Source organism: Archocentrus centrarchus, unplaced genomic scaffold (genome assembly GCF_007364275.1).
Source record: "Archocentrus centrarchus isolate MPI-CPG fArcCen1 unplaced genomic scaffold, fArcCen1 scaffold_48_ctg1, whole genome shotgun sequence".
Classification (NCBI taxonomy): Eukaryota; Metazoa; Chordata; class Actinopteri; order Cichliformes; family Cichlidae; genus Archocentrus; species Archocentrus centrarchus.
This window is the reverse complement of record NW_022060272.1, coordinates 466,715-490,321: the sequence shown is the minus strand read 5'-3', so window position 1 is coordinate 490,321 and position 23,607 is coordinate 466,715. Positions and strand designations below refer to the sequence as shown.

The 23,607-nt window shown below is 43.4% G+C and overlaps 2 protein-coding genes across 4 annotated transcripts in view; one reads left to right on the top strand and one right to left on the bottom strand.

Moving 5' to 3' along the window:
• dis3l (DIS3 like exosome 3'-5' exoribonuclease) overlaps positions 1-12,340 on the top strand; it is a 35,875-nt gene extending 23,535 nt beyond the window's left edge. Inside the window, exons 13-18 of one of the 2 annotated variants that reach the window (XM_030725184.1) lie at positions 7-242; positions 570-724; positions 958-1,136; positions 1,226-1,371; positions 9,207-9,378; positions 10,464-12,340. In XM_030725184.1, coding sequence (XP_030581044.1) covers positions 7-242; positions 570-724; positions 958-1,136; positions 1,226-1,371; positions 9,207-9,378; positions 10,464-10,781 — 1,206 coding nt within the window. In that variant the 3' untranslated portion in view covers positions 10,782-12,340. The remainder of the gene's footprint in view (positions 1-6; positions 243-569; positions 725-957; positions 1,137-1,225; positions 1,372-9,206; positions 9,379-10,463) is intronic. The other variant, XM_030725185.1, reaches the window with a different exon arrangement.
• tipin (timeless interacting protein) lies at positions 12,210-21,797 on the bottom strand. Of its 2 annotated transcripts, none has more exons than XM_030725186.1 (8): positions 21,707-21,797; positions 20,478-20,625; positions 19,856-19,946; positions 17,335-17,410; positions 15,427-15,549; positions 15,263-15,326; positions 14,633-14,842; positions 12,210-12,727 (listed from the first exon to the last, which is right to left on the bottom strand). In XM_030725186.1, exons 1-8 carry the CDS (start codon positions 21,791-21,793, stop codon positions 12,468-12,470), a joined length of 1,059 nt encoding a protein of 352 aa, XP_030581046.1. In that variant the 5' UTR covers positions 21,794-21,797; the 3' UTR covers positions 12,210-12,467. The 2 variants fall into 2 exon arrangements, with proteins under 2 accessions (XP_030581046.1, XP_030581047.1); XM_030725187.1 differs by having other exon boundaries at positions 20,478-20,643; positions 21,707-21,753.
• Positions 21,798-23,607: the final 1,810 nt, after the last annotated feature.

Sequence of the window (23,607 nt, the reverse complement as noted above, 5' to 3'; positions counted from 1 at the left end):
CCTCAGGTACGTGCCCAGCTGGATGAGGAGAGGAACATTACAGCCCTGGTCCCCCGTCAGCCCCTGGAGGTCCACGAGACCGTGGCAGAGTGCATGATTTATGCCAACCATTGGGTGGCCCGCAAGATCCAAGAAGCTTTCCCTAATCAGGCCCTGTTAAGGCGTCACCCGCCACCACGGGAGGAGCTGTTCAGCCAGCTGGTGGACACTGCAAAGGCCAGAGGTTTCACTATTTGTACAAGGCAAGTGATTTTTGACTGCCTGGTATAGAAACTGAAGAAATTAAAATTGTGTCAGGTGCAGGTGGAGTGTTGAGCCTATTGTGCAAATAGCTGCTTGTTGCAGTCCGAGGCACATCAGAAAAGTTTCTGGTGTCAGATTGGCACTCAGGTAAGATGATAAATTTAAATGACAAATGCTGCATCAGTCAACCCTGTTTAGATCTTAACTCCACTTTGATGCAGGTATCACACCATTTAGCTAATTTTGACAGGGGTAATGATATGGAGGCTTCCGAGGACAATGCTGAGATGAAACACCTCAAGTCTCATTTATGCCTGTTTCTTCAGGACCAACAAGACTTTAGCTAACTCACTGGACCGAGCTGTGGATCCACAGGACCCCTTGGTGAACAGGTTGCTCAGAATGATGGCCACAGTTGCTATGTCACAGGCTCTGTACTTCTCCACTGGTACTCAACCCCAAGATCAGTACTACCATTATGGTATGATGCCTCTTCTTAGCTTTTATTGGCTTCTCCACTGAAACTGCTTTTGCATGTAACTAGAGTTTCAGTGTGTGGATAGTTAGTTAATCTCTTATACTATAAGCATATGAAAATGTCTCATGTCTGTTGTTGGTGAAAAATTATCTGAATAGTAAGAATAAGGACTAAAAAAATGTTCAGCTGACATTGATAGCAGATGATCTGTGCTGATATCTGCTTTGCTGTCTTAGGTCTGGCTCTGGACTACTACACACACTTCACCTCACCCATCCGTCGTTACGCAGACATTATGGTGCACCGCCTTCTTACCGCAGCCCTGGACATAGAGAGGGGGGTGGTATCCAGTAAAGCATTAGCCAGTAACAAAGAAGTGGAGGAAATGGCTGAACACATCAACAGCAAGAACAGGGTCAGAGCTGTTGGTTGTTTTCATACTTCAATGATTCACATCTTACTAAATGAACAGAAACTGTGCTGACCTTTGTGTGACCTTTCCAGGCAGCACAGAAAGCCCAGCTCCTGTCTACAACACTGTTTCAGTGTCTCTTTTTCAAAGAAAGAGACCCTCAGACAGACCAGTGCTGTGTAGCCGACGCTGTCATCTACTCCATCCGAGACAACGGCGTGCTGGTGTTTATCCCAGAGTAAGAAACTACTTCAGTCCTGTATTTTATCCTGCTGTCTACTTTTTTTTTTTGGGAGCTTTGTAATAGATCTTGGCAAGTTACATCACTTGTGAAGTGCCAGTGACAAAGGGTTATACGGCATGTGTCAGACTCAAGGCCCGCGGGCCGCATCCAGCCTGCGATCTAATTTTATATGGCCCATGAGGGGATTTCATAGAGCTATTATTAATAGTCCGTGGGTAAATGGCACTTCCACCACTTATACTGCAAATCCCACAATGCACTGCAACAGCTGCTGCGCAGGCAAAGACCTGTGCGCTAACCTGTTTTCCTTGTTGCCAATGACAGATTGATCAGTGATCAGCGGATAAAAACATCGGTCAGCACTTTTTACAGTAACATTTAAGCTAGCCTGACCCCCCCAAAAACGGCCAAATAAAAAGTGGAAAACGGATTTTCCAAACAGGTGGGAGTCAGAGAACCTGATCGCTCACATCAGAGGTAAACCTGTGTCTCTTTTCCTCGCCTGCGATGTGCGGGGAAAAGAGTGGACTGGTGGGACAGATATGGGAGAAGATGCAGAGGTAGACCTGCACGAAACTGCAAATTTTCATCAGCTTGAAATATTTTAATTTTCCCTGATGTTATTTTTGAAGAAAAATATAATTGTATATTTAATGTGTTGAGGAAAAAGTTACTGTATTCTTGCCATTCAAATTCATATTGCTGATTACAATTATTATTTTTAATCTTGTTCGGCCTGCGACTCAGACTGTGTCTTCAATTTTGGCACGTCCTGTGATTGAGTTTGACACCCCTGGGTTACACCATTAGTAAAATGGTAAATAGACTTTCTAGGCTTTTCTACTGTAGCTGAGCACACATGCTACTTTCCCACCGCTGAGGAGCCGGTTCGCGTGCTAGTGCTTGCGCTGTTCCCAATGAACCGGCGAAAGGCTTAAGAACGGACCTGCATTTCTGTGAACCGCTCCTTTACGTATGAGTGTGGGCGGGTCCTCGACTGGACACGGAAGCCGAAGCGCACAAACGTGGGAGAACACGCTCCCCTTTCTTGTGCTGTAAATACGTTTTATGGTCCAAACCAAACTACTGCAGCATCTGTGTGCAGCACAGAGGGAAACACAGACAGCGATTAGAGCAAGACGACAAGTACGCACTTTGTGTCCTTTTATCTGTGATATGAACTGATACAAAGCAGCAAGTTCAGCCTAAGTGCCCAACCTAATTCACAGCCATGAAAATTGCTTCGCTTTTCTCATGTAATACACATGTAATATGGTAGAAAACTTGATGTTGAGATGGCAGAGTCACGCCCCTCTGCCGCTTTCGTCACGCGTTCTTGGTTCGAGACCAGCTAGTTTGCGGGGCCGGAGTTGAACCTACTTTTTCGGCTGGGCACCGAGTGCTTCCACGGTGGAAAATCCGCCTAACGGTTCAAATAAAGGCACCGGCTCCAGAACCCTGTTGGTGGGAAAGAGGCTTCAGAGTGCTTTATATAGCACATTTGCATTTACCCATTCATACATATTTCTACAGCTAAGTGCTTACTATCTAACATGCACACAGATTCATACTCTGACGGCTGTGTTGGAGAGCAACTTTGGGTTCAGTTTCTTGCCCAAGGATACTTTGGCATGCAGGCTGGAGCAGCCAGGAATCGAACCACATCGAAATACATTCTGAGCCACAGCCATCCAATAGGAATATGAACTTCATCACAAGAGTGACACCTCTCATAGAGCAACAGCTCCATAGCTAACTTTGAAATAGGTCTGTCATTCCTACCATTCGTTTCAATGTCTCACTATGGGAAACCCTCCCTGCATATTCCTCAGAAGTATTTATCTCATTCCGCCAATCCTGATTGGCTTGTGATCGCGATGACTATGTCGGGCAGAGCCACTCACACTTAAGTAGCCTGGGCTACAACATAGTCATTATTCACAAACCTCTTCTCACTTCGGAGCATAACTCATGAGCAAATAGGCTAGCAAGTTGAACTGTCCATAGACAGGAGTGTTAGTTAACTTTTACATCGCCGGGTGCTAGCCACCTTCTTTTGCTCATCTCATCCCGAGTCTTCACCATAGACCAGGGCATCCTACCACTTACCCTCCGGTAAAGCAGTTATTTGTACAGTTTGGCATGCCAGCTAACACCATTCTTTTCTTTTGTTGTAGTTAGTAACCAGCTAACATGCTGTCATCATAGTTAGGATCCCAGCTAACAAAGATGAACCTGTCGTTCCCTCACACCAGAGGAAGCGGAGACTCCGGGGCTCGACTCTGTGTTTGTGGCAACAAAATCTCGAGTAAAGACACACACCAGGTCTGCGCTTGCAGCCTCGGGCTGGAACATACCCAGCTTGCGCTCAAAGCCCCCAGTTCGTGAGTGCACTGTGCCCGATTCACCATGAAGAGTCTCTGGTGATGGCTAGTGCGCCAAACTAGCCTATTGGGAACAGATCCTTAATTGCCCACAACCGGGACTGCGGCAGATGGTGGAGACAAGGAAGGAATCGCGGAAGCCGAAACGTACGCTGGCACCAGCTGGGGCTCACAGCTGGACCTAGCTGCGGTGGCCCCGCCGATGGAAGACATGCTAGAGTTAGATTATGGGGATGACGATGAGGACACCTCAGAGCTCCTCATATCCAATGATGAGGTGGACAAAGATGAAATTTTCATTTCCTTTTCTCATGCTGTCAAGCCTAACACTGTGGCCGCCTCCTGGGGCGAGGAGGACAGCGCACCAGCTTCCTCACGCTCGCAGCATGGATTTGCAGAATGTGTGCAAACGCGCTGTATCCAGGCTGAATATTCCGTGGCCCGACGTCGTAATGGAGACCACCAAATCATGTTACAAGGGGATGAAATTGCCCCAGGCCACCAGGGTGGCAAAGCAGTTACTCCCAGTCTTCCCGGAGCTATTGGGAGAGATAGCGGAATCATGGAAGGACTGCCTGTTCAGCTGCAGAAGCCCAATACAAGGGGCTTCTTCCCCGGATTTTGAGGGCACGGATAAACACGGCTTACTCTGCATGCCCCTATGGAGGTGTTAGTTGCAGCCCACCTCCATCCGTGGTGAGCAGCGTCATCCTCCAGGAACCTCACACTCCCATCAAAGGCGAACCATTCTCAGTCTGCCATGACTAAAAGGGCCTACAAAGAGGCAGCTTTGGCTGTTAGGGAGCTGAATGTTTCCTCTAGACTCACTGCTTACCAAGCAGAGCTGTGCAAAGATATAGCGACTAGGCCCGACCCAAATGTGTGGGAAAAGATCACTGTGATTACGGACTTTTGCCTCCGCGTGCAGCGGGAAATCTATGGGAATGATGGTGTTGCAGGAACATGTCAGATGGCTCAACCTGACAGACCTATCAGAGAGGGAAAAGGAGAACATCTTGGACATGCCGATTGTGCCTGACGGCATTTTAGGGACTGCTCTGGCATGCATGCAGAAGACATGCGAGAAGAGGTGCTTATCTTGAACGACGACTATGTTGTAGCGCAAACTACGTAAGGGTGGGTGGCTCTGCCTGATATGGTCATCGCGATCACCAACTAATCAGAATTGGCAGAATGAGATAAATGCTTGTGAGGAATTCGCAGGGAGGCACATTCCCATAGTGAGACATCTCACTCATGCTACTCTGAGAACTGGGGTTACGCACGTAACCTAATGTTTTTTTCTTAATTTCACTGTCTATTGTAACATTTTCCCTGGCTGGTGGGAGGGCCACTGTTATTGGCCCATTTTTACAAGATAAAGGGAAAAAGCTAATTCTGATTATTTTATATACTGCTAGATAACATAATCTAAAATAATGTAGCATTAAAGTATATAAAGCTTTAGAATACATGTAGTGGAGTAAATGCTGCATCCACCTTTAGCAGGTGTCACAGTGACAGAAAGAGGAAAGCTGCGGTCAGCCTGCAGCAAAGTTTGCACAGTGAATAAAAAACTCAATCCAACTTTGTTTATGAAGCAGTTTAAATTACCCACAGGGTCCAAAGTGGTGTACAGTGGAAAAATAAAATACATAAAACACCTTAATAAATACATAAAAATACCTAAGTGATACATAATATATAAAAAAAATACACAGAAGATTTAAACAGCTCAAAGACTCAGCATCTTACTTTGTGTTACAAACCAAAGAAAAGAGGTGAGTTTTTAAAAGTGATTTAAAATGAGTGAGTGATGAGGCCCGGCTAACATGCAGTGGCAGATAATTCCACAGATTTGGTACTGCCACAGCAAAAGCCTGGTCCCCTCTGAGTTTAAGCCTAATTTTAGGCACCATCAGGATCAGCTGATCTGCTGACCTGAGAGATCGGGTGGTATATGACTGTAGCAGCTCAGAGAGGTGGGGCAAGTTCATTTAGAGATTTAAAAGCAAATAGAAATTTAAAAAGAATCCTAAAATGAACGGGCAGTGAGTGGAGCGAAGCTAAAATAGGTGAAATGTGCTCGTTTGTGAGCACCAGTTAGAAGATGCGCAGCAGTGTTCTGCATGAGCTGTAGCCAAATAATAGAGGGCCCGCTAAGCCCCATATAAAGTGCATTACATAACAGCTCACTACAGCCTGAGTCTTACACCTTCCTAGCTGTCAGTCCAGCTATCTGCATTGTCACCCTCAACATCGAAGAACTTACCTTTGCAAAAAGGAAGCTGTTCCATATGCATGGAACACAGTCTGTCTGCAAGAAACTGAAGATGTTGCCCCGGCTGGTCACTTAATCATTCAAATTTTGATCCTCCTGCTTTTTTGGCTCATAAAAAACATGTCAGATCTATGAACGTGCATCAAACAGTCACAGACGCTGAAAGAACAGCAAACAGCACTGTTGCATTCTACAGAATAGTTGGTTCTGGGTGTGTGTGGATAACCGTGCAGCAGTGGATAACTGTAGAAAACAAGTCAACATCTTACCACAGGGATTGGTACTGGCTCCTGTTCTCTGCTATCTATACACAAATGATCTGCCGCCCACCGAAAGCAGGAAATTCATCTACGCAGATGATACCTGCATAACCCATCAATCTGAAGCCCTGTGTTCCTGCTTTTTAAGAGTAGCTCATGCACTTCCCTTGGTCAGTAATACTCATAAGCACTTATTTTAAGAACCTAAAAGACTAGTTTTAAACTAGTCTACAATGTTTTTTCTTTGTACCATTCAGGCTTCATGTTGTGCATAGTTATAGGATTTTAACATATATGGGATGAAAAAATAGAAAATTTTAACCCATTTTTTACCCATTTTTCAAATCTTGCTGGGATCTGCCAGTCACTAAAACAGTGCTTTCTGGGACAGCCTGAGGCCTTTACACAAACGAGGTCGTCTCTCCGCACGACAGTATTTGTGTACAGACAAAATAACACTAGAATTAATGACTATTGATTTGTGATTTAAAGGTTTATTTCCCCAATCAAAAAATGTGTTAGTTATATTTATTTCTATTTGTTTTCTCTGTAATAATGATTTAAATGCCATTATAATAAAGGTTTAAATAATACTTCAGCACAGACCTGCTAATGAGTGCTAAATAACAGACAAAACTTTAGAATTTCACCAGCTGCAGCACAGATTTCTGGGACAGGCTGTACCTCACAGCAGGGCATATTATTTGTCATATAATTCCATTAAAAAGCTCCAAATTGCATCAACAGCACCAATGTGACTCCAGTTTACAGCGAGGAAGCCTATCAAACAGCTAGTCACTACAGCTCTCTGTGTGTTGTACACCCCTAATTTTAAACCTTATCAGTATCAAACATTGTTGAGTTAAAAAATATCTATAGTTGTTATGAAGGGGGAAACTAACCATAGAGAACAAAACTATTTTTTTATACCAGACTGTAGACAAAAGAGAGATTCTGCTGCTGCAGAAAGCCTTGCAGACATAATACGGATGTATTGAGGTTCCACTAAATAGTGAGTATTTTAAATTGCGTATATATATATATATATATATATATATATATATATATATATATATATATAATTTTTTTATTTTTTTTTTTAACTTGATAAAGTAAAACTACTTAGAACAAGTTCAAGCCATCTGAGGGATCTTAATCATAGGCATCATATAAAAGACCCGCTGGTTCTTGAACTATTTGAAGCCCCAATATTGAGGTTTTTGCTGCTACCCTGTAAATTTGAGACAATTAAATTATCAGCTAACGCTAACAAGCTGCATCAATAAACTGTAGGGGTGCCAAGTACAGACACACATCTTCTAATTAATGCTAAAATACTTAATAATTAACTTAATAACTTTAGTCACAAGCAAGGAAGATCAGGTTATGAGAAGTCCTGTTTAGTAACTGTTAACTGGGGTGAGGCCTAGTAGACAGCTGCTGGTTACAGCTGCCTGCACCGTGTTAATTACACAGTTGAAGTTGAAGACAAGAGTCTGTGGGGAGTGAGTCTCCTCAAGTGACCACCAGAGAAACTGTAGTTTCTGGCACTTCTGTTAGCTTCATTTTTTACCTCTGAAGGTTGCTGCTTGTTTATTGCAGGGAAAGTGTACTTTAATAACATCATTGTTCTCCATCCTTCTGGTCCCTGTGCAGGAACCAGGCAACATGAACAGTTTATTAAAATGTAACCTGTAGTCATTTTGAGAAGGCTGTGGACAGGTTATGAATGATATCGGTGTCACTGAGTAAGTAAGGCAGTATTTACCCTCTAGTTTAGAACTCTGATTAAAAATCCCATTTCAGTCATTCAGCAGCTCTGACTGCAGATGAGCTATACTGCCAAAAGTATTTGCTCGTCTGCCTTCACACGCATATGAACTTGATTGACTTCCCATTCTTAATCCATAGGGTTTAATATGATGTCGGCCCACCCTTTGCAGCTGTAACAGCTTCAACTCTTCTGGGAAAGCTTTCCACAAGTTTACGAGTGTTTATGGGAATTTTTGGTGCATTCTTCCAAGTGCATTTGTGAGATGTTGGAGAGAAGGCCTGGCTCACAGTCTCTGCTCTAATTCATCCCAAAGATGTTCTACTAGGTTGAGGTCAGGACTCTGTGCAGGCCAGTCAAGTTCTTCCACACCACACTCACTCATCCATGGCTTTATGGCCTTTTCTTTGTGCACTGGTGTGCAGTCATGTTGGAACAGGAAGGGGCCATCCCCAAACTGTTCCCACAAAGTTGGGAGCATCAAATTGTCCCAAATGTCTTGGTATGCTGAAGCATTAAGAGTTCCTTTCACTGGAACTAAGGGACTGAGCCCAACTCCTGAAAAACACCCCCACACCATAACCCCCCACCACCACCACCACCACCACCACCACCAAACTTTACACTTGGCACAATGCAGTTAGACAAGTACCATTCTCCTGGCAACTGCCAAAGCCAGACTTGTCCATTGGACTGCAGATGGAGAAGTGTGATTCATCACTCCAGAGAAGACGTCTCCACTGCTCTAGAGTCCAGTGGCAGTGTGCTTTACACCACTGCATCCAGCGCTTTGCATTGTGTTTGGTGCTGTAAGGATGCAGCTGCTCGACCATGGAAACCCATTCCATGAAGCTCTCTACACACTGTTCTTAAGCTAATCTGAAGTTTGGAGGTCTGTAGCAAATGACTGGGCTGGGCTTGTTGCACAGGTATTATCCTATCACAGTACCACGCTGGAATTCACTGAGCTCCTGAGAGCGACCCATTCTTTCACAGATGTTTGTAGAAGCAGTCTGCATGCCTAGGTGCTTGGTTTATACACCTGTGGACATGGAAGTGACTGGAACAGTTGAATTCAATGATTTGGATGGGTGACAGAATACTTTTGGCAATATATTATATATTGTTCACAGGTATGGTGTGAAGGGTGCTGTGTATCTCAAGAACAAAGAGGGCCTGGTGGTGGCAGCAGGACAGGACGGCAGCTGTGAGTGGCAGAGCGGCACTGTGCGAAAATACCCCGACCACATCACCACCACCTCCAGCTGCGGCACGTCAACGTTCAGACTCTTTGACCACATCACTGTAAGTCACACTCCGCATACTCTGTATGAATATCAATTATGAGTTCATCCAACCATTGAATCCTTTGTGGTCCAACATAAAGATGCTTCTCTGTTTCTCAAACAGTCCGACATCAGGAAGGCTGTGAGCCGGTGTTGTTTTGTCTTTAGAGTTTTGTTGCTAGTTTGTTAACTGATCTTATGGTAGCAAAGCTTCAGCAAGATTAATGAGATAAAAATGATTCCTAAAAATCAGGAAATGAATGATTTGAAATTAGTCAGTTTATTGTTTTTAAATGTAACAAACAGTGAAAACTCCTATGGAAAACATGGGTGTAGGTTTGATTGCACTGTGAAGGAAAGCATCAAGTGTGGATCTGGGAGCTCTCCTCCAGCATCAGACACTGCACTTCTGTACTTTGCTGAAATTTAATGCATCCAATTTGTGCCTTTTCTACACTGACTTTCATATACAGGAAAACATGAAATGGAAGTGAGGAATTCTGGATTGTTTCCACGTGTTTACTTCCTGTTTATGCACTCAGGCTGTCTGTGGGGTGGGATAATTATTAGGAATCAGTACATCTGATTAAAGTAGAATCAAAACACAAAGGGCAGGTAACTGAGGCCAGTTAACAAAAGATAACAGTGTTCACAAGGTTCTTGGTTTTGAGACATTGGAAAAATGCCGGTGCTGCTGTTAACATCTTTATCCCTTATTTTTTCTTTGATGCGTTTATCTGGGATAACGAATGTTAAGGGGCAGATACAAAACTAAAAACTTAGCTTATTGTTGCATGCTGCAGTCCAGATGGATGACAACATTGGGCCAAATCAGGATCATTTCAGAAAGACAAGAACGTACTGAACCCTTGCATTAATTGGAATTGTCAGAACAAACAGCAGAAAAATGCATTGTGTGCTCGCGCCTCCCTCAGCTGGAAACAGCTGGCCTGACTGTATAATCTGATCTTTGTAAAGCTATGACCATATTAGACCCAAAGATTGTGATAATGAAACAAAAACTTGAAGCATCAAGACGTCTTCATTGGGGGCTGTTACTGTAACTAAAGAATCCTGACTTTGGACCTTCTCTGCTCTCTTCAGGTCCGTATTTCAGTCCACTCTTCAACTTGCCACGGTGACTGTCTAAACCTCGAGGTCATCAGCAACAAGCCTCACCGCAGTGCCGCGTCCCAGCAGCCCAGCTCTCGGGGCCACAGGCAGCTGGTCCAAGAGGTTGTGCGCCAGAATGAAGAGGCACTGGCTCTGGAGAAGACAGCGCAGCGGCCCAAACTCTCCAAAGAGGAGAGAGAGTTCCGCCAGAGCAGGACTCCCAGTCTGTACTCTGTACTGGAAGAGATCAGAGAGCTGGCTCTGATGGACCTCGAAATGGTTTCACCCCTCTCTGCATCAACAGCATAGAAAAGCTGCAGCACAGCTTCAGCTCTGAGTCAAGCACTCAGAACTAAGCACTGTAGAAAAGTCACCACTGCTGTGCCTAATTTGTGCCGCTACAAATTCACAGAAAGTCCTGATTGTGTGTGTGTGCAGAAAGGGTTCCGGCTTTCTCGCGAACGGCTCTTCCAAACTGCACGAACACAGGACACAAAATTAAGTTAAAGCATCTCTCGCTATATTTTTGGAAACTATCAGTGTGATTAAATGTTGGAAAAGTTTTTCACATCACACTGAAAACCTGTTTGAGGGTTAAGACTTGATTTTAGCATTAAAGTTAGAAAAGTTACTTGTTTCATGTTAGGGTCACCTTAAGGTTCGGCAGTTAGTTATCACAGTTAAACTTAGTCGTAGGAGATTTGGGAACGTATTAATCACAAAGTGCTCACTACCTGAGTGTGGCCCACACTGCAGGGAACACGCTGGAAACAAAGAAGAACTTTTAGCCAAACTGTGAGAACCGTTCTTCAAAACTGAGCAGTCCAGCAGCACACAGGCCACTTCTGTCGCCTAAATAAGTTACTACCTACAAATAAGTACTAACATTAATTAGTGTACAGTAGATGACAATTCTGTCTCAAGACCAAGGCAGCAGATTAGTTTTTATTATCTGTATAGTTTCTAAGTCAAAAAAGCTGAGACATTTTATCAGAGCTGGAGACATCCACTGAAAATAATGAATGATACATGAATTAGGAACAGTTATGTATCGCCTAATATTGGACTGACTCAACATCACACGAACCCTTTAAATCTGGTTATTGTGCTACATTAATTCACTGGCTCATTGTTTATGCACCCTGGTTAATTGACCTGCGGTTCCCAATCAAACAGCTTAAATAAAGAAGTCTGCTAACATTTGGCTGCGTTCTGTGAGCAGCCGTGTTCTGCATGAATGTGATCAGCAAGGCTTAGTGAAAGATTTCAAACAGACCTGCTGTTAGAAAATGCTAAAAATGAAATACTTTTATAAATTTAGAACCATCTTTGGTGGGTCCACAGACACTGCATTCACCCACTAAAGCCCAGCCTGACATAACAGAGCACTACTGTGGAAATGTTGTTACGGCTGATAGAACGTCTGTCCCTCCATTTCTTCCACTTATCCGATTCAGAAGCCGGAACTTCTTCCAGCCGTCAAAGGGAGAGACAGGCTACACCCCGGGGAGGTCACCAGATAAAACTTCATTTATAAATACTGCAGTACTTTTTGCAGTCACCATGTTACCTCACTCAGCCTTAGCTGGTGACTCAGACATGAGTGAGTGTTGTAACAGAATCTTTGTAAAAAGCTCAGGTGCATCAGCTGTATCATGGAGATGTAAATCATGTCTAAACTATGATGATCTTATAGTGTGTATGCCAACGCAGATTGTACAGAAGACACCAAGAATGTAACATTTTAAGGACATTTTTATTGATATTGTTTGGACTTAAAAGAAAAAAAAGGTAAAGAACTCAACTATTTCTTGGTATATCAATTAAAAAATTTTTCTAGACCTTTCCTTGGCCCAGTGTGTAGGACTGTGTGTGTTTATGATATTAACTAAATAAATTCACATCACTGCCCATAAAGAGTTGGCACAGGAACCTTTAAATCTGCTCTTTACAGTTCATATACTGGACAAAGCTTCACTTTAGTACTGCTGTACTTTAATCTCCCTCCGTGCTGTCATTGCTGGGTTGATGCTCGGGGCTGGGGCTGCTTTCTTGCTCACCCTCAGAGTCTTTGGGGGGAAGCTGACTGGATTGCTGCATGATGATGATGGTGGTGGCGGCGTTGCTGCTGGCCGGCTCCAGGTCAGAATTCTCTACTTTTTCATCTCCATCAGAGGAACTGTTGATGACATTTGGTGAGGGAGCAGCTGGAGGCGTGGCTCCTAACGCGTCAACAGTCTGAGGGCCTGAAGAGCCTGGAAGGGTTGAGAATTATAGACACACTGGTTTTAATCAACATAGAAGAGTATCTGCTTAATTTAATCACACCCAAACAGTAAAAAGAAGAGCAGCTGCCACATGGCTGTCGTTTTACTGATAAACTGCATAACTGACCTCAGATCGTCTTTATTTTTCTTGTTTTGAGGAGCAAACTGTCAAAACTTGGCACACTATCATTTATCAGACGAGCAAATCCTCACATCTGAGAAGCTGAGCCAACATAAGATCAAACATTAAATCTGTTATTATAATAAAATGTCTGTTGCTTTACTAAAAAATGAACTGCAGGCTCCTGCAGGTCTACATCTCATTTGAAAGGAGTTAGGATACATTTTTTAATACGGGATTTCTAAACATAAACAAAAGTAGATGATTTAAGTTGGTTATTCTTCAGAGGAAACATGCCAAACAATTTCTGAATCTGCCGCCTCAGTGAGGATCTGCTTTTCTCCCATCATGTGAAGTGGATACTTGACATTCAAAGGGAATCCGTGTGGGTCAGAGCGCCGCAGCTCATTAAACACCACCTAACAAGTTTTCTACACCATGAATTTCAATCGTTAGTTTCTGTATAAGGAGAAAAATGGAAAGAATGGGTTGAAAAATATAACGTTTCACCTTTAGAGAGAATTGGTGGATTCGCTGTCCTGATTAAGAACTGAAATTTGAAAGGTTAAAAGTCAAAGGGCAAATTATGACTTAGACCCCAGGTATTAAAATTGAAAGGGGTCACATAGCACCATCTAGTGTTGTAAAATTGTTATCACAGAACAAGAGACCTGCTGGCCTGTAGAACTCTGCTTGTTTTACTTGTACAGGATGTGACATACTGGAACAGGAAGGAATCTGGCTGCAGGTTTGATCACCTTTAGAGAGAATTGGTGGATTTCTTAAAATTTCTGAATTAAAAAAAAAAGCTGAAAGTTAAACAGTGCAACATTTTTTTTGAGCTTTGACATGAATACGCGTACCAAGCTTCAGAGTGAAAAATCAGAAATTCATCTGCAGCATTTTTGTAAAGATTTGCTCGTTGGATACACGTAGCAAGTTTCAAAAGATTCAGCCAATCAATAAGAGAGGAGGAGTATTGAAGTAAAATATCAATGTCCTGATTATCTTCAAAAATTGGTAAAAATGTGTAAAGAATTTTGTTGAGCTTTGCACACTGAAAACTCACACCAAGTTTCAAAAGAGTCGGCATAGAGAGGAGTCGGGATTAAAGGTAAGCAATTACAGTATTTCTGGAAAATTAGGTCACATGAAACAAAGGAGTGAAGTCCTAAATTGATTTCATCTGAAACTACCGATTGTAATGACCCACGCCTCCTTTCACACCTTGGCACATACGATTAAGCACATGAACAATAGAGGGTCATAACCACCTCCAGGGGATTAAATACTGGGTCTCTCCACCTTTGGTTTGAGAACTGAAGAAGCCTTTCAGATGAGAGGAGAAACAAACAAAAAGAAATCCAGTCGCCCTTTTTTCAGACTCCAGAGACTACTATGACCTGGATGACTGAGAACCTACACAGACATAAAGCTAATTAAAAAGTAACCAGAAGCATAATCATATGCAGATTTCAGAGGTCGTAATAGGAGGAGCAGTTCACAGATTGCTGCGTTTGATAATATGATTGCCAGGTGAAGTACTTGAATCTTAAATAGGATACATGAGTAATATTTTTTGTTCTTTTCTTTTTTTATAATTAACAATCTTAATATCACAACTGTATTTTTAAATAAAGTTACAACAACAAAAAAGTTAAATGACTTTCTGGTGAATTTTTTATGAACTGGACCTTTTTAGTGAGGGTCTGCAACATTTGTAGCTGCTGTTGTGCTGTGTCCCCACTGTGTGATACATTTTTGTCACTCACTGATCTGCTGCTGCTGGCGTGCGAGCCTCTTCTCCAGGGCTCGCTGTCTGTTCAGCTCCATGCGTCTACGCTGCTCCTCGGTCAGAGAGGGTGTAGGTGGAGGAGCGAAGGCTGGAGTGGACTGGATCTGCCCTTGTAGCTCATTAACGCTGAATGGATCAGGATCCCCAAATATCTGCACTTCGGCTGCTGCCTCTTCCTCACCAGTGCCTGAACACAATTTCACACAGTACTGAAAACACGAATCCTGCTCAGCATCCTAACAATTTACTTTCTGTGGCACTAAACTTAGATCCATCCTGGCTTTTCACTCCCTGACGTTTCTGATTTGGACACAGTTCCAGGTTCACAGTCAAGTCCACCACCAACTCAGTAAAACCTTTTTTAAACAGTCTGCACAGTATGCCACAACACGGGAATGACAAGATGTCACCTGCTGCTGGGGTGGGTGTCCACTCATTAGCTCTGAAAACTGACTTGACAGGATGAAAGCAAGAAAACCGAATGTCAGCATGCCAAAGGTTCGACCTGTACAGCATGAGAAGTACAGTTTATCTGCAACTGCACAGGTTATTGCTTGTATCCCGATCATAACACACCGCTCATCAATAATGCGCTTTTATTTCTTACCATCTGCACCTGTGAAATCTTCATGCGTCAGCGGCATGTCCAGTCGTATCCGTTTAAGACATGTCTGCAAAGAAAAAAAAAAAAACAAACAGGCAAACAATTACACATTCGGACCCGTAAGAATCGTGCACACTTGAAGGAAATATTCTGCAGCTTCAGCCCACCTGCACTTCTTTTTTGCTGCCGAGCTTTTCCACTTTGTCGATAAAATCTTCAAATTGCAACTTGGGGTACAGCCTGTGGGCCCAGTTCTCCATCTTCTGCATCAGCATGCGCAGGTCAGCAGCCTAATGTCAAAATCAACATCACAGAGTACTGATATGAAAAAGGACGGTGTCTGACATGCTTGTTCTTCCAACCTGGAAAACACACGCTGAAAAGATGACTTCGACACTACGACACTACAACAATGTTGAGATTCGGTTAAAAACTAAAAAGCCAAAAAGACATCTTGAAAAAGACATTAAATTTTCATCTAAGCTTAAAAGTGAAAGGACATCCCTTCATCCTGAACTCCTCTACAGCTTCCTCAGATACCAGCAACCTCAGAAGCAGCAGTGCCAACCCAGCATGGACCGTCCAGAGGTTTGTACAAATGATCTCACGATCCAGCACACGGTGCTATACAGTACTGTGCAAAAGTCTTGAGTCACTCTTCCTTTCTTTATATTTTGCTTGGGAATCTGCAGCAATTTACTGAAATATTTGCAAACAAACAAAGATTATATAAGGCAAAAACAGAGTTTGTATAATTCTAACGATACGACCACCTTTATTCTTCAACACAGCCCGAACTCTCTGAAGCACCTTCCTGTCATTTCTTACAGCAAGCTTCAGGAACAGTTCTCCAGGCTTCTTGAAAGATGTTCAAAGCTCTTCTTTGGATGTTTCTGCCTTTTGTTCCATTCTCTGATGATCCCACACTGCTTCAATAATACTGAAGTCTGAGCTCTGTGGAGGCCAATCCATGACCAATAGTGTTCCACTGTGTGTTTTATCTATACAGGTACGCTTTTAATGCATTGGCAGTGTGTGTTTGGAATCACTGTCTTGCTTGCACTTCTTTTATCTAGAGCACTAACAGGGACTAGAAAGAGAGAACATATTTCTCCCATACTGGCTTCTCTTCGTTGGGAGGCAGAGCCTTCAGCTTTCAGGCCCCTCTTCTGTGCAACCAGCTCCCAGTTTGGATTCGGGAGACAGACACCCTCTCTATTTTTAAGATTAGGCTTAAACTTTCCTTTATGATCAAGCTTATAGTTAGGGCTGGATCAGGTGACCCTGAACCCTGCCTTAGTTATGCTGCAATAGGCCTAGGCCACTGGGGGGCTCCCATGATGCAATCTCTGACTCTCTTCCACAGCATGTCTTCTAGCCAGTGCGTGTGTGTTGGGGACTGGGGGCTAATTAGCATTAGCTTGCTAATTCAGTGACCTGAGCAGCTGGATAATATTATGTATGTAATATTCTGTGATAATGGTTGGTCCTACGAGTCATTGAAAGCACCTGAATCTGATTGGACCACGTGACTTGATGACCACAGGGAGTGTGGATCCCTCGAGTCTGTGCTACAATGCTCTGAAAATAAGATGCACATTTACCTGCAGCTATTGTTAATAACATTCCTTAAGCAACACGTCAGTGCGTTACCCTCGTGAGTCTACGACAAGAAACAAGACGAGCTCCTGGGATTTTAAATGCGTAAATGGCACAAACATGTTAGCATTAGTTAGCATTAGTCTGTGCTGCTGCTGTGGATGTGTGATCACGACCATTTCAAAACCAAACAGAATATCAGTCAAATAATGCACTGAAAAAACATCCACTGACCTTTCCCTTTTCAACCAAATGTAAGCCGTTACCCTGTTATGCAACACTAAGAATAATTTCAGACCTCAAATCAACAGAAAAGTGTGTAAGAATGAATTCATGACTGAAAATGTTCTATTAATTTTAACTGCCTGAAAGGACAACTTTTCTCCTTTCACTTTTCAACCAACAAGCAAATTTAGCCCAGAAATCGATGTCCATGGGCATCAGGTGATTGATGGACAGAATTTATGAGATCCTACCTCATGTCCTTTGCCTTTAAAGTGGATCTTGTCAAACAGAGTTTTCAGAGCTGGAAGTCCTTTTTCTGATATCAGCCTGAAGAGAAAAAATGTGTCACATGTTAGCACCAAATTAAACCACAATAATGGATTAAGATTAGATAAGCAGAATTAGCAGTATGCTAGAAAACCATTCCCTGTTTATATATCCAGTAAACAAGACAAAGCAGCATTAGCATCTATTTAGACCCGTTGAACTTTCTACATGATGAATGTAAGACCATATTTAATATTCTCTTTTTGGTTTCCATCTGTGCCTTTAGCTGTACTGCGGTGGAATATGATGCTGCGACCGGTGCTCACAGCAACCTCTCCTAGGAACTTAGCAGTGTGTGTGGCTGAATGTACTGGTATGTGTGGTTTAAACTATGTGAAGTGAAGCTAAGTGTGCAAGTGCAAAATGTTGCTGCAAAGCACTTCAGCCAACCCTCCTCCATCAGCTGAACAAGCTAGGTCTACTACAGGGATCCTCAAATCCAGGCCACGAGGTCCGGTGTCCTGCAGGTTTTAGATGTGTCTCTGATCCAACACACCTGAATCAAATGGCTGAATTACCTCCTCAGTATGCAGTCAAGTTCTCCAGAGTCCTGCTAATGACTTCTATATTTGACTCAGGTGTGTTGAAGCAGAGACACATCTAAAACCTGCAGGACACTGGCCCTCGAGGCCTGGATTTGAGGATCCCTGGTCTACTACATCGATCAGGCCCTGAGACACCGCTGCCCATGGCAACACCCAGCAGGAGGCATCAGAAGCGTTGTGAAAGGATGCAGAAATGTGGCAACCGCAGAGGAGTTCGTGCATGGCTAACAGCTAACCCACACAAGCGGGCAGTTCCAACAGTCCTCCCGGCTAACATCTGTTCACTAAACAGCAAAATGGATTAGAGCCTCCCAGCGCAGTATGAGGGATTGCTGTGTTTCCAAGAAATGGCTCGGCTGAAACATAATAGACACTGCAGTGGAGCTAAAGGGGCTAATGCTGCACAGAGCCGACAGAGTGACTGCGCTGCCTGGCAAGCATAGAGGAGGAGGACCGGCAGTTTACACCAACAATTCATGGTGTCTGGATGCCGATGTGGTTTCAAAGGTCTGCATAACAGACACGGAGCCGCTGACGGCGAGATGTCGTCCTGTGTACCGGCCATGAGAGTTTACAGCAGTCATCATCATGATTGTGCATGTACCGCCGAGGGCCAATGCAAAGGAGGCTATGGAGGAGCTGTACAAAAACACCAGCCCTTCAGACGGCTCATTCAGGTGTTTTCTTGATAGTAGCAGGAGATTTTAATCAGGCAAGTCTCAAATCTGTCCTGCCAAAATTCTACCAACATGTGGACTTTGCAACAAGGGGAGCAACTCAATAGACCTGGTGTACACAAATATTAGAGACTCATACAAAGCCACCCCCTCTCTCATGTTGGCAACTGACCATCTAACAGTCCTGCTCACGCCCATGTACAGACCCATGGTGAAACAACAGAGACCTGCCATTAGGAAAGCCAGAGTCTGGTCACAACATGCTATTCCCACACTGCAGGACTGTTTTGAGACAACACATTGGGGCACCTTCAAGGAGGCGGCCACAAATGACAGGGGACGTGACCTGGAGGCATACAGTCCAACATGTACTGACAATGTGACAACGGTCTACACCTAAAGTGTCACAACAATGACAAACCCTGGATGCGTGCTGAAGTGTGTGCACTGCTGAAGGCCAGAAACACAGCATTTATGGCAGGAGATGCAGCAGCATACAGACTGGCTAGGAGGAACCTGTCACGTAGCATAAGGGAGCCAAAGAGACGGTATGAACAGAGACTTTACAGCCACGTCACTAACACAGGGGACACCCAGTGGCTGTAGCAAGGCTTCCACTCTCTGATTACAAGCCCTGCCCACAGATATGCCTCAACAACCCCACGCTGCCTGATGCACTCAACCATTTCTTTGCTGCTCTGATGCAAACAACACCATCCAGGCACGAAGGCTCCCCTTTTCAACCGGCAATCAGATCCAGTGAAGAAGATCCTCGCTAGGATTAACCCATGGAATGCTGCAGGGCCCAGCAATGTCCCCGGGTGGGTCCTGAAGTGCTGTGCTGACCAACTAAGAAATGTGGTCACAAACATCTTCAGCACCTCTCTGAGCCAGCTGGTGGTACCCACGTGCCTCAAAAGAATTACCATCGTCCCTGTGCACAACTCAGTTGACTGCAATCTGCAATCTACTGTCATCTAGTGGTAAAATTTTCCACACTGTACCCTTAAGCTTATACAATAACCATAATATCAATTTAAATGAATGCTAAAAATTAAAATCAATATAATAACTTACAATTATGTACCACCTGATTTAAAGTGTACCCTTGATGACTGCAGCATCCTTGTGTCCCAACATCCTCACACAAGCTGACATCTAATTCACTTTTAAATCCTCATTTTAATGTATTTCAATTATCTATCATAATAAGTTTGAGCTACCTCTGGGAGTCGAGCTTGGGTTGGGGCCTCTTCACGCCTCTCCTTTTAGCAGCAGGAACATCTGCCAGCCGTGATACCTCGCCTTCATCTCCTGTAGTGAACACACCGCATGACAACAGGACAAGTTTAAAGCTCACTTTGCTGGCAGCGTGGCACACTTCAAGCTTGCCTTTCAAATGCAGACAGCAAATCATGGAGTGGAGGTGTTAAAGGAAATGTGATAGTTGGTATCTATCCAATAGATTCAATGCATTCATGTAAACAAGCAAACACAAAAGTTAGTCATGGAGCTCCACAGTGTTCTGTGCTATACTTTTCATTCAGTAATATTATGAGATACCCAATTATATTTATCTATGATGCTGCACAGATGAACTGTTTTAAAGACCCAGAAGATGCACATTGTTTACGTCTAGATTCCGAGCTGTTCCAAAAAGCTCCATGTCATCCAAAATGTGACTGCTGCACAGACTAGGATGAGGTCATATTTCTCCCATATTAGGCTCTTTTTACTAAATCTGTTACTCTTCATTAAATCCTGAATTTGAAAACCTTGAATAATCAGGCCACATTCCTTCTTGAAGACCTCACAGTATCCCAAAAGAGCACAGCAGCTTCTGACCTTCTGCAAATGGGTCTTCCTCCTCCTGGCCTCCCCGACCTGGGGAGTGTGGAGGTGGGAGTGGCGGGAAAGCTTCATCTTCTATGCCGTCATAGTCAGGAATATCCTTCAGGCCATTTTCCTGTGGGTCAAGCATGGCGAGTCTGTCCTGAGGGTGAAGTAAAAGCTGCGTGAGCCGCAGTCGGCATTCAGTTTACATTCAGTTAACTGCAATACGGCTCACTACAAAATGATTTACTTTGATACAATGATAAAAACATCAGCAGATAAAAACTGACATTCTGATTCTTAAGTGACCAGGAGCAGCCGCACCGATAACCACACTTTTACACCCAGCTGCATTTTTTTCTACCATTTCTGAAACTTTATATTTAACAGCTGCAATGAATATATTATTTATAGATTTACATATATTTAGTCTGTTAGGGATGCACTGGTTGTGAATTTCTAGGCTGATAACAAAAGCTTGTTCTGATATGCTTTTAATAATTAAATGTTCATATACTATTTTAGGGTTAGGGGTTACTATAACAGTACAAAACTGATGTGACACACCAAGGTACTTTTTTAATCTTCCATGTTTTTTTTCTGTTCACACCAATTTTACTGACAGACCTCCTCAGATCCTCACTGCAGTCTGGGTCCTGATTTGTTTTACTCTTTTTGCTGTATATTACATCATGTTGCTGTTGTGTGACACTGGTCTCGATGTATACATAAATACTGAGAAAATGATGGTTGTAGCTGACAGCACCGCATCAATGAATCAAACTATGAACGGAAGAATGAGTTTCTGGGACGGTGGATTGTATCCTTCTATAAGGAGACACAAACCAGCGAGAACGTCTCACAGCCCGGTTCATTACTGTTAGTGAATTTGGACTTTTAGTCTAAAACAGTGAGTGAGAATATCGACCAGATATCAGCCATCGGTGAAGCAGAGATCAGCCCACAGAAGGCCAAAATCCAGAGTGCATCCCTGCACTGCTCTCTCCAGTTTCAGTGTCACTCTGTGAGCAGCAGGAACAGCAGAAGCAACAGAAACAGTACAAACAGGCAGACGGCTGGCTCAGCAGCTAACGTTAGCAGAAAGCACTGAGAGGCTGTGGGTAAGTTAGCAAATATGTAACCAGCTGCCGTCGGCTCAGAGAGCCGCTCTAAAGCGGGAAAACATGACAGGACAGAAAACACCGCCTGGATTTACAGTGAAAGCACCTTTATTACCGTACCTGTCCGCGCGCAGCCCTACAATCAGCTGATTTTAACAGCGCGCCTCCGTCTTCTTCAGGCGAAGGGCAAACAGCGGAATGGTGCATTACCGCCACCAGCTGGTGTGGAGTGGACCGAACTGTTGCTAAAAGAAAAACTCATCCTACCAAACACACGTGTGTCTGAAAAACGGAATATTCCCCCTTAGCGTTCTCTTCTCGGGCTCTTTTGAAGTAAACAGGTCCATTTTCACTTTCATGTTGCTGAGGTTTTGGGTGATTCTGTCAGCCTCATGTTTCTGCCACTGCAGTTAAACCTGATCTCCCATTTTCCTGCTGTTACCTGTTATAAACAACGTGTCTGAGTCTGAGCCGTGATAACGTCTCCTCTCCTCTCCTCTGCCATGGCTTTGCCACATCTCCTTCATGTTCTGCCTCATGAAGCCCTTCATCTCTGTCCTACTGAAACCAACAACCAGACCCACTCAGACTCTGCAGCCCTACCTGCCATTTCATCTCCTCTAAGGTGTCAGCTAGAGGAGAAACTGCTTATGTCTTCCTACAGGACCACCACTGAGTCAGTACTAACACGGCACAGGAGACAGAAACGCTCTGCAGGGAGTAACCAGGATGGCAGAAAGGTTCATTGGTAGCCCTCTGCCCACTCTGGAAGACATTTCCAGCTCCTGCTTTGCCGGGCCAGGAAAATGTCCACAGACATTACTCACCCTGTTTAACCTCCTGCCATCAGGCATGCAGTTCAGGTCCCAGAAATGCAGAACACACAGACTGAAATACAGATTTTGTCTGTGGGCTATCAGACTACTACACTTCACAATAACACGCCTGCTCCTTCATTACATAAGATAACTGCAGGGCTGTAAAAATCCAGCTGCACAATACTGTATTTCACAGCAGTGCAATACTGTATCTGGTAATAGTATTTTATTTGAGCGCAATACCACATTTCTGCACTACTTTAAATCCATGTGTAATACTCATCACATTATCTATTATTTATTAGGTATATAAACTTTTTGATGTGAGAATGTGTGAATGCTGGTTTTTCTCTTGTATTTATATTCCCGTATTTTAGACAAATTCACTAATTCACATACACACACATATCCCTGTATTTATTTATTTTTTAGTTATATTTGATTCTTGTGTTTATCTTTCTGCATGTTTGAAATGCACTGACCAGCAACAGCTGTCACAATAATGACAGTAAAGGCTTTCTGATTCTGATAATGTGCAGCTATCCATTAAAAAGGTGACCATGAGCCCATCATACTGACTCTGTGCAGCGTTTGCTGGATCTCTATCAGGACGTTTGCTCTTCTGTCTGAATGACTGCAAACTGACCATAACTGACCCAGCTGTCTTAGCTAATTATAGGCCAATCTCCAACTTTCTTTTCTCTCAAAAATTTGTGAAGGAGTAGTTTTAAAACAGCGAACTGATCATCTGCAGAGGAATGGATTCAGAATTCGTCACAGTACAGAAACAGCATTAGGACAGATAAAACTGAAGTTCTTGTTCTCGGCCCCACAAATCTCAGAAACATGGTGTCAAACCAGATACTTACTCTGGATGGCATTACTTTGGCCTCCAGTAACACTGTGAGAAATCTTGGAGTCATTTTTGACCAGGATATGTCCTTCAATGCACATATTAAACAAATATGTAGGAACGCTTTTTTGCATTTGCGCAATATTTCTAAAATGAGAAACATCCTTTCTCAGAGTGATGCTGAAAAGCTAATTCATGCATTTATTACTTCTAGGCTGGACTATTGTAATTCATTATTATCAGGCTGTCCTAAAAGCTCCCTGAAAAGCCTTCAGCTGATCCAAAATGCTGCAGCTAGAGTACTGACAGGGACTAGAAAGAGAGAGCATATTTCTCCCATATTGGCTTCT